This window comes from Pyrgilauda ruficollis, unplaced genomic scaffold, assembly GCF_017590135.1.
Source record: "Pyrgilauda ruficollis isolate IOZ18807 unplaced genomic scaffold, ASM1759013v1 scaffold62, whole genome shotgun sequence".
Classification (NCBI taxonomy): Eukaryota; Metazoa; Chordata; class Aves; order Passeriformes; family Passeridae; genus Pyrgilauda; species Pyrgilauda ruficollis.
The window spans coordinates 2,321,391-2,332,815 of NW_024527933.1; the positions used below are offsets into that span (position 1 = coordinate 2,321,391).

At 42.8% G+C, this 11,425-nt stretch overlaps 1 protein-coding gene across 2 annotated transcripts in view; it reads left to right on the forward strand.

The window, feature by feature from the left end:
* Window positions 1–11,425, forward strand: part of RABGAP1 (RAB GTPase activating protein 1) — a 62,251-nt gene that overhangs the window by 18,796 nt on the left and 32,030 nt on the right. For both annotated transcript variants that reach the window (XM_041483952.1, XM_041483953.1), the window contains exons 11-13: window positions 1,213–1,387; window positions 2,015–2,108; window positions 4,853–5,003. In XM_041483952.1, the coding sequence (XP_041339886.1) occupies window positions 1,213–1,387; window positions 2,015–2,108; window positions 4,853–5,003 (420 nt within the window). The remainder of the gene's footprint in view (window positions 1–1,212; window positions 1,388–2,014; window positions 2,109–4,852; window positions 5,004–11,425) is intronic.

Genomic DNA, 11,425 nt, shown 5'->3' on the forward strand with positions numbered 1-11,425 from the left:
AGACACTGTCAGGTTATCCAACTTCCAGTGTTTACTAATGGAAGATTATCAAAACTCGTAGTGGAAGCAACAAATATAGAATGTTCTGCCTGATAAGCTTGGAAGGGAAACCTGTTTCTGTGGAGTCATGATTAGCCTATTAAAAGTACAGCTGTGTAGAATTGGCTTATCTTACTTTGGCAGTGTTTCTTTATTCGGAAATGGTGAAAGCAGAGGGATTTTATTTGCTCTGATTGCATTTAGTGATTTAGTCATTTTTAGTTTTGATGTATTTCTCTTCATTTTTAATGCTCCAAAGAATAAAATTGAGCACTGGGAGCTTAGTGTGGAGTATAATTATAAATCTTATTTCCCTCTTTTCTTCGCCTTCTCTTTTCTGCTCTCTATTTTTATTCATTTAGGAAAAAAAATTCTAAGTCCTTAAAATGTATTAAAATTTTAGAACTGCTTCACAAAGAAAAATCCTTCTTTAAAGGAAAGGAAGGGACCAAAGCACTGAAAATTATGGAGAAACAGGGTCACAGAGTAGGCTTTGGGACTCAGCAATTTGTGTTCCTGCAGCAATGTGTACACAGAGTTGGAAGCTTTGCTAAAGACCATTGCCATGGGAAAATCATGGAATCCCAGACTGGTTTGGTTTGGGAGGGACCTTAAAGTTCATCTCATCTTGTTCAAATAAACATGAACAGATTTTTAAGGCTACTTTTAACACCATCAGTGTCCCCAGAAACCTTTTCTATTTTTAGCTCATTTTATAAATTCTCTTTGAAGAAGAATTTGACATAATTTTAAAGTTTTTGCTTTCAATTTCCCACTACTGTTTAAATAAAGGCAAAGTTGCTGCATATTGAGGAACCTTCATCTCTTAGAGCACAGATGCATTTATAGCTTTAAAAATCAGAGTATTTGTGTCCAGTTCATTGATGGTTGGAAAGATGAGCTCCCTGTGGATGGCAGATCCAAGTGGCACTTCTGCCTGTGGCAGACACTTTGTGCCATTGGGTGCAGCACACTCCCAGCATGTTTCAGGGCATCAGAAACACTGACAGCCTGCACCTTGCATTGAGTGTGATCCAGGTATGAACACTCCTCACTGTGCAGTGGGATGGAAGTTGTTCCTCAGCTCTGCTGTTCTGGAAAGAGCAGGCAGAGCCTTAGGAAGGGACCTGACATTTGTGTAGCTTCCTCAGTGAAATGAACCTTGTTTCCTAGATAAAGCAAAAGGACAGGAAGAACAACTCGGACACGCTGTATGAGGTTGTGTGCCTGGAAAGTGAGTCAGAGAGGGAGAGAAGGAAAACCACAGCCAGCCCCTCTCTGCGCCTGCCCCAGTCAGGCTCGCAGGGCTCCATGATCCCTTCTCCCCCAGAGGATGATGAAGAGGAAGGTAAGAAGCTCCTGTGCTTTGTGGACTTTGAGAAAGGGCAGTTGGTGAATAATGTGGTTATAAAAGATGGAGGATCCTTTCCAGTCAGGATCTGCCTGCTTCAGGGGTTCTTTCTTGCTGGAATACTGCAAGATTCCTTACCAAATGTCCTGGCATTCCTGGTCAGCCTCTCCCTCGTCTGGCACTTCAGTGTCCCTGCTTTTCTCAGCCCAGGCCTCCTGTGTGGAGTATTTGGGACAACGTGAAAAAGGGCTCCTAAAAACGGGGGGTTATCATATAGCTTCTGCCCCTCCCTGAGCAGCTGTGAGCAGGTTTGAGAGCAGAAAGGAGAAGCTGGTGTTACTTGGAAGTGTCAGCAGGCAGTGTTTTAGTGGAGAGTCAGACATCTGGGAGAGATGAAACTGTACCAGGACCTGCCCAGCTTGGAACTTAATGCATTTTCAAGAACTTCTGCTTTAAAAAAATTCTTTTAAAGCAAACCACGACCATTCTGAGTATAGAAACATCTGGCCTTACCTCTGGCATTACAGAGATGAAATGGAGAGAACTTGGGTTTCTGCTTTTCCACTTTTCCTGCTGGCCTTCCATGTGGCCTTGGCTGAAGTGTCTCTTCTGTTCTCTTGGCAGACAATGATGAGCCACTCTTAAGTGGCTCTGGAGATGTTTCCAAAGAGTGTGCAGAAAAAATTCTTGAAACGTGGGGAGAGCTGCTGTCCAAGTGGTAAGTGGCAAAATCACATTCTGAAAATTACAATTCGGAATATCTTCATTCTGTTTGCTTCTTTTGCTTGGAATTTTTATTTCCAGAGGCCATTTGATATAAAATTAGTTTGGATTTAGTTCTCTGTCCATCCCCACAACACCCCTTATTCTCTGACTTGATGTTTTCTGATTTCTTTAGAGAGTGTTATAAATATTTTAATTTTTGAGTGCATGCTTAATGTATAGCAATTCACTTATGCTGTGTCTTTAGTTGGTTCTGTCTTAAAATTCTACTTATCTTCAGGTTCCTTGGGATTTTGTTAAAGGAAAACCTAAACTAAGTACTATAAAGAAAATGCAGCTCTTGCTTTGTCTGTTTTGCAGAGATCACTTCCATTCCTCTTTGTAATTCTGACTGGGTTCACAGCCAATTTTTCCTGCAGCTGTCATATCTTAGTGACTGTAGCTTAAGAAATGGGAGATTTGGACTTGGATAGAGAAGATGTTTTTCCTCCCTTATCTAAAGGAAGGCTCCAGAGCCTGCCAAGAAGGAAGTACATGAGCTCTGCTGTTGTCCCTGGAAAATGTCAGTGTACAAGGAGAGTGTTTCTTGACAGTCCAATTACTAATGCAACACAATCCTCCTTGGATGAGGGATTTTTTTATTCATCTTGAAGTAGCCTGAGCAATTCCAAAGTGATGCTGATTGTTGTAAAATTCAGGGGTTTTGATAGGTTTTATTTTTTCCCCACAAAGGGGGGTGATGGGCAGCATGAGACTGAGCTCAGACAGGCTTCATTTTGACTCTGGCTTTAATTGTGACCTTTGGCTTCCTGAAGTCAGTGAGAGCAGGGCAAGGGCTGTACAGCAAGTCAAAGGCTGAGTGGGGTATTGGATCCAAGGAGTAGGACAGAAGACTGGAGTCAGTCATGCAGCTTAGATGAGAAAAAGTATTGATGTGACCACTTAGACAGGAATCTCTTTAAATTAAGATTATAACAGTTTAGTATTTTCTGCAGTTATTGCTTATTTGAATAAGTAGTTTTCCTTCCACTTTGGTTTTGCACTAAGTGGCCACATTTGTAAGAGTGGAAGGCTGTGGTAAAATGATACATGATCCCTTTTCCCTCTCCTAGATTTGGAGAAACATCTTTCCCAGATGAGCTCTCTGCATCTGCTGCTGTGAGAAAGTTTCTTTCAACTTGAATTTTTTTGTAATTCTTCCAAGGGCTTGGAGATAATTAAGCCACCTGACTCCCACTGGAAATGTTTTGGCAGCTCTAAGAGGATATGAAATGCTTCTGTGCTAATGCTGGCAACAGCTTTAATATGTGTTAAAGGGCTTTCCTTCTTAACTAAAAACGTGTATTTGGAAGCAATGATCCTCCAGCTTTTAACATAAGAGGATTGAAAACCATAAAAATCACACTTCAGGTAGTTTCATGCTAGTTTTTTAGAATTGTATAATTAGATTTGTATAGTAATTAAATATTTGGTATTTTGTGATACCAAAGAATATTTGGCTGATGTTTCATAACTGCTGAGTCACACAATTTTCTCATTTCAAAAATAGTTGGGAAGAATCCAGTAGAGTGTAGCCTTTAGTCTACAGCCTTCATGACTGTATTCATTGGAAGTACTGTTGTCCTTCCTCTGATCTGAGATTAAGGCAAAGCAGTTTTATAGGCCTTTACAGAAATATTGTGTATTTTGTATATGAGAAGTATTTTATATAAAAATACTTATATATTATAAAAGCATAATAAATAAATGCCTATAATAAATATATGTCTATAGGTGTAACTATATATTGATATAAATGTAATTACTATATAAATATAATTTTTATTTTAGTTGATTTCTTTTGGAGAAAGCACAGTGAAGGAGGACATGATAATCCTGGGCTATGTGCAATAAATACTGATTTAAATGGCTGCCTTGTTAGTCTCTAGATTATTGTGTCAGAACACTGTAGACTGGAGAAAGGCCATAGGGAGTCCCAGTCTGTGTAAAATTATTATGCACATATCTGTGAGAGTGTTACAAACATTAATAAATGCCAGTTTATTAAGAACATAAGGCAGTTGATATGACACAAGTTCTTTTTTCTGCCTGGCTTTGTCTGTCAATTCTCTTGATCATTTTATCCAGAACTTTGTTTTTTAGTAACTGCTGAAAAATAGTAATTCCTATGATTTAAGACGTGTGTCTTTTGGGGATTTTTATATAGAAGCCACAAATGAGCTGTTCAGCTTAACGTGCATAAATTATACGTAGGTTTAATTTTTACACCTTGCAGTGCTGTAGTTGAGGAGCTGTCAGTGGTGGTGCTGGAAGGAGCTGTTCAGCTGGGGCTGGCTGGAGCAGCAGAGGCTGCTCTAATGCAGGGATGCAGTTAGGGAACCATGAGAGGTGAATCTCAGAGCTCTCACTGACTCCTCTGTCCCTCCTCCCTGAGAAGGTCACCTCCTGCTGGGAGACTTCTGCAAACTGCTCATTTTGGGGTAGTTTGAACTTAGAATTTACAAGCTGTGACCTCTGTCCCCTAGCATTTAATGGGTGTTTTGGTTTGTTAAATGTTATATATATATAAATTTAATGGGAGTCGAGAAAATAGTTTGGGAAGTATTTCTCCAAATTGTATTTATTTTCCATGACTTGAATTTCACGTAGAGGTCTGGAGTGCCTGGCAGTTGTGCTGTGTGTGGTGTCCCACGTGGGTTTCTGTGGTTGTTGGGCAGTAACTGAGCCCTCCCTGTGCAGGCACCTGAACCTGAGCGTGCGGCCCAAGACGCTGTCGGCGCTGGTGCGGAGCGGCGTCCCCGAGGCGCTGCGGGGCGAGGTGTGGCAGCTGCTGGCAGGGTGTCACAACAACGACCACCTCGTGGAGAAGTACAGGATCCTCATCACAAAGGTACTGTGGCTTTTTTCAGCTTTTCCCCTGCTCCATTTCTTAAAAAATGGGAATACAGTGGCTTCAAGCGTGCTCTTGCCTGAGGGTCCCTGGGTGTACCTGAGTGCATCAAGGAGTGACTGTGATTCAATCTTCCAACAAAAACCCTGGCAGAGAGCTGCTGGTGGCATTACACTGCTTTCCTTTTATTGTCCTCTTTCACTCAGAGTTCTGAGTTTGCAAAAAATAAATATCCTATTAATTGCTTTCATAATGGACAGATTAATTTTCTTTGCTTGTTTGGCTTTTCTGAATGGAAGCTGAATTTTGTTGTGTTGTCTCAGCATTTATGCTAATAATCCAACACTAGTAGAAATTACAGCCTTTTTTGGCAGAAAGTAAACAGAACAATGTGGATGTTTTTGCGTTGGACAGCAGTTTTGTGACTTCTCATCTTGAATGCTGAGCCCAGTAAGGTAGGAAAAGGATATAAGAATTGTTTGTACAGACAACACTCAATGGTTCTCAAAGTTCAAGTAACAAATGGGTCACAAAATGAAATGTCACCTTCTTATCCAGAAAACAGATGTGTTAATTTGGATTTGACCATTATCTGTATAGCTACATTGGGTTTAATTGCTTTCATCAAACATGCAAGTCTAGAAGGACTATATTAGAAATTATTAATGATACAGCTTTAGTACAAATATTACAGAAATTAATTATTCACCAGTTAAAAAGCAAAATGAGTGAATCAGCCTTTGTATCTCTATATTTTGATGGCACAGATTCACAAGGAGCAATTAAAGACCTTAGTTCGAGGGCAGGAGGGCTTCTGAAATTAAACTCAGTTTCTGCTGGAGTCATGCAGGAAGGATCCTACATAATGTGAATGAATCATGTTAAATCAGCTAAAAATGTTCTGTATATGAAAATAAGTATTTTCATATAATTGGTGAATATAGAAAAAACTTGATCCAAATTCCTTAATACTGGTTTATGCTTTGTAGAGCTGTAACATGGATTTTAGGGTGAATAAATCATATAAGTAATGTGGAGGTTGAGTGCTCTGGCAAGGAGTGATCACAGCTATCCTGTTGTGTTATTTTAATTGCCTGGTGAGTAGCTGTCAGCCTCACTTGTTTCTCTGTTTCAGTGTTTTGGTATCAGAATGCAAAAGATGATGTCTTTGTGGCACAGTTGGTGACACGTTCTGCTACTATCTTTGTCAGCTGGAAGGGGATAGTGTAACATTTCATTTTTAAACCTGTGAAACCTTTCCACTCATTTTCTTTTGGCTGAGACAAAGAAAGTAACCTGCATCTTGTGTTGGAAGCATCTCTGGAGTCCAAGTGTAAGGGAGAGTGGGCTGGCCCTGCCCTGTGTTCTGCTGAAAAGCACTGGCTATGCCTGCAGTGGTCGTTCAGCACAGAAACTAATTAAGGAATTAGAGACAATGGGGCCTGAGTGGCCGTTTTCAGGCCCTGCTGTAGGCTCATGAGGTCTGTGGTACATCAGCAGCACGCTGCCACAGCCAGCTCAAGCAAATGAAAATGACATTTCCCTAATCTGGAGGTGCCATATTAGCCCAATGCCATCCATGGCTGCTTTGTTGTGACTGAAATATGGAAACAGGCCAGGATTGTTCCTGTAGAAGGGACAGAAGTTGGTGTGTGAGAATGGAAATGTGTGCTTGGTTCACAGGGGAATTGGGATTTCTTCAGTCTGCAGGCAGTGGAAGAAGTGCAAGGTTTTAAATAGGGTTATCTCTCAGTGGCTGTGTGGAGGTACTGAAGAGGAGAAAAGGCAAAAAATGCAAGGATTGTTTGGGAGGCTGAGCAGAACGTGAGTTCAAGGCCCAGCAATATAACATTTGCAGACCCTTTGCACGTAGTCCATGCCAAGAGTATAATAAAGCTGGGCTGCACTTTGGCCTTAATTTTTTTTTTCATGCTTTTCTTAGGCATGAAATGTGATAATTTTGGAGTTCTAATGTGACTAATTCTTACTGCTCTTAAAATAGCAGCTCAGTTACAGTCAGTATGCAGCAGTGTATAGGAGTAAATGTTCCTGGGAAAAAAATTGCTAATTATATGAAGACAAGGGTCCATTATATTACATTGCTTTCCCATCTTTGTAATGCTTTGCCATGTTTTGCATGTCACTAATGCCAATTCTTCTCTGGTAAGCCTGCAGTTATTTGCATCACCATGCCTTGGAGGGGGTTTATGTGACAGTGACTGCTGTGGTGTAGTGCAGGAGCACAAGGAGTCCATGAAGAACCTGTGCCCTGGAATGTGAGCAGGAGATGCAGGAAACCTGTGCTCATAATGCAGTGCCCCTTCTCTCTTCATGTTGCCCTCTATTCCTGTAACTGCATTTGATTTCTGCAAGGCTTTTCCTGACCCCATGCAGCAGCACAGTCCCAAATTAATAAGGGTCTGTGTTGACAGCTGCTTCATAACCTTCTGGCCTGTTTCAGGGATTTTTTCCCCTTGTGCACAGAATGTTGGATGCAGTACCCCAGTATTTCTTCTGGTGGTTGCTTTCCTGGGCAGGCTCGGGTAATCTCTGGTTTTTTTCCTTCCTTTTGCAAATTAATTGCTGAAAGAACAGTTTTTTGTTCACTGAGTGGCTACTGAAGGATTGAAAAGGAAATGTCTCCTGTTGTGTTCTACCATTCAGGAGAGCTGTGTCTAGCTCTCTTCTTGAATATGACTTAAAAATGGCATTGAAATTGTGTTTCAAGGTGTGCTCGTTGTGTTCCAGTCATCATGACAGCATATATTAATTATTTGCTCTGGTTTTCTTTGCCACACACTGGCTGGGATTTTGTTCTCTGCGCTTTGTTATTGCGGGAAGGTTGAAGTTTCACCATCATGGTGCTTCCACAAATTGCTTTTGAGAATTTGCACACCATCTGTGTGCAATAATAAAGCTTTTAGCAGCTCCAGATTGCCATGCTGGTGGTGGGGAGTGTGGATGAAAGCCAGCCCAGTGAATTAAGGTCATGTCCCTACTGGGGACAGAAAGCAAGCTCTAGGTAAAGCGATCTAGACAATCCCTGGGAAAGGCATCTGGTTCTGGTAGCACTTTGGCAATCACAGTTAGGGCTGTTAATCTTCAGGCTTCCAGGCACTGAAAGGTAGCAGAAGACACATGGAGACTCACTCCAGGTGTTAACAGACACCTGCAGGAACAATACTGCATGTTCTGGACAGGCATAGGTGGATGGAAAGTGTTGTTGAGTAGAAAACACGAAAAGCGAACCAGACAGGCTAAAAAAAAAACAAATAATCATGATACAAAGAGAAGGAGACAACAGCCAAAACAGACAAATTTTAGAAAGGATTAATACAGCTATTGAATCTGTCAGCGGAGAAGTTCTTCATAATATCATCATTAAAAACCTGACATTTACAATATTGAGGAGAAAATAAAAAGCTTTTGGATATAGGTCTGTGTGGGAGGAAGTAATGTTGAAAGGAAAAAGCCATGAACTGTTGTACTAGATAAATACACTATATTAAGAAAATTACAACGTGAGAGGGACATCTTGTGGCACAAATAAAATAAAAAGTAATAGTCCAGTGTCAGGAGGAGTATCCTGGAATGTTACTCTGGGGTCACCATTTCTGGGAGAAATCCCAGGCCTGGTAGATTAATCTGTTCCAGTCTTTCTTATAGCAGGATTCCTGCTACCCACTTTCTCATCTTCCCACCTTTTTGTCTCCAGGAGATGAGGATTATAGAACACAGACGTTCTACCAAATATACTTGTCTGTCTTGCTGCAAATGATGCTAGTTTTTAATGAAGAAATAGATTAAAATGTCACTACCGTTACTTGACTGAATGTGTTGTCATCGGTAGCATAAAATGTGACAGAACCTTAGCTGTGGGTGGCTAACACTTATTTTCTATTTGTATCACAATCATATTTCCATATGTTCCTATAAATCAAAAAGAATACATTGAATTTTCAGGAGGGCAGAGGGCCATGACTGTATACAATCAACTGAAATGGAACCTACCATGCATCTGTGCGTCGCAGTGTATGATTGTCAGTGTGCCTGAACCTTGAGATTCCTTGTTTGATTAGTTTTGATCACATGGTGATAAAAGTTTAATTATCTTTCACAAGCAGCAGTTTTCCCAGGAGTTGTCATTGTAACTTTGAATAATTTCTGGAGTACTTTTCACTGCCTTAGATGAGGTGGTGCTGTGTGGTGTAGAGTGGGAGAAGTCTGTACGCCACAACAGTATTTTCAGTCTCACAGACCTCAGCCACCTCAGTCACAGCTTTTGGTGCCTTTAGGAGAGGTTCTCATCGGTTGTGCACCCAACCAGAGAGCTGGGGAGAGGCACTGTACCTCACTTACCTTCCAGGTGCAGTCTGCTTCACCTTCTGGGCTGGCTGCAGGTGCAGGGATGGGAGGAGGTGGAACTATTGCTGCTTTGGGTGTTTTAAGCAAGCAGGAGTGAGCTGGCAAGAGCACTGAGTGGAGTCATTGCTCTCAGCTTCGGAGAAACAATAGAATGTCAGTTAAAGGAAAAAACAGACGTGGCTCTTCTACAGAAATACCTCGGCTCTAAGGGCGTTAAGCTTTTCATAAAAACCTGAACACTGGCGAGTTTTTCATTTCATGGTGCTTTTTCTGTTTGAAAATTGCAGCAACCAGATGTCATTTTGGTTGGGCTCAGTATTTCCGTTGTTTTTATGTATCTGAATAGGAAGTTCAGTGTAACATACTTTTTCATGGGGTTGTTTATAAGGTGTCTATACGTGCCCAAGGATCCAGAAATACTATTTGAATCAATCGGTGTGTAAATCATTCTCTGCTTTGGAAAGATAGGAGATCATTTCTCCAGCAGTAATTCAATCATAGCTTGTTTTTTGAAAATCCACAATACCCTGGCCTAAATTTATTTCAAAGTTTATGTTTCCTAGCTACGGTTCTAGTACTTCAGTTGCCATGAGTAGAAACACCATAAATTATATAAAAAAAAAAAAGAAAAAAAAAAAGTGGACAATAGTAAAGAGATCTTTTTTGGGTTAAAGATAGGGCAGAACCCCCAAGTTTTTGTTTTCAGGCATTTGTACAAGACTAACTAAAAATCTGCCAAGTCATGCTGTTGTCCAGCACAGATTTTTGGCCACCACAAGTGTATCATGAAATGTTTCTTGTACTTACTGGTCAGCTGAAAACCTGAGAGTTGTGGCTCAATTGCTTTGACATCTATTCCTTTGGCCACAATTAATTTCCCATTGGGCATTCCACAGAATGACCAATGTTTAACTTAGGTTAACCAAAACCTTGGGTTTGTTGGTATTGGTTGAATTCAGAGTGTGGACTTAAGCTTGTAAGGATGCCAGTTGCACACTTTGATGTCTGACTGAATGATTTTGATTGTTGAAGAACTTCACTCCGGTTTTTTACTGGTTTGATCCATTCAAATACAAATTCCTGTAGCAAGGGCTTGCCCAAAGTGGTGGCAGTGGAGCAGCCTGGTGTCAGGGTCAGAGAATGAGTTCCCACATACCTGGGAACATATTTTCCAGCCTGTCAGTTGATGCTTGTGACAAACAATAAACCAGAGCTGTACCTTGTTATGCCTCTCTGCCTTCAAAGAGGTTTTTCTGGTTAAATAGTGAGATGGTATTAACTCAGGGTGTGAATACAAGTTTAAGTGCCGTGCTGTGAATCTCTCACGTCTTTGCTGGCTGGAATGTCGCTGGGTTTTCTGCTTTGGTGTCCGATGTCAGGGACGGCGATGCCTTTGCGTTCTGTGTGTGTCTCTGTATGGAGGGAGGTGCCTGCCTACCTGGAGCAGCATCTGGATTAATGGTTGGACATCGTTCTCAGCTTTGCCCTTGGTTTCAGGTGTCTCCTGTGAGCAACACACAGTACACCTAGGAAAGGCACGTTTATTCCAGAATAGGTATTTCGCCAAAAGGGCTGCGATGGAAAAGCCTTTAAGTGACGACGAACCGCGTGAATTCAGGGCGGTGATGGACGGCTGGCGCTCGCCGTGCAGGGTGCGGGAGGAGGAGCGGCGGCGCTGGGTGTGTGTCCCTGCGGCACCGGCGGCGCGGGGACGCCAGGGCCGGGACCCGCGTGCGCTGCCGGGGGCGGCGGGGTCGCGCCGGGTGAGGCTCCCACCGCCACCGGCCGCCCGTGGATCCGCCTCGCCGAGCGCCCCCGGAGTGCCAAGCCGCCTTGCCGAGGCTGCGGCCGGCGCTGCCCGGCTCCCTGCGCGCCGGGGCGGGCGGATGGGGGCCGGGGCTGCGGCCCCGCTCCCCGCCGGGTCCCCGCCGCGCCGCGCCCTCCCCCGCGCTCCCGCCGCCTCCCTCCCCTTCCTCCCGCCTCCCCGCCCCCGGCTCCGCATCGCCGCGGCCGGAGCACACGCCGCCCGCCCGAGGATGCTCCGCGCTTTTGTTCCC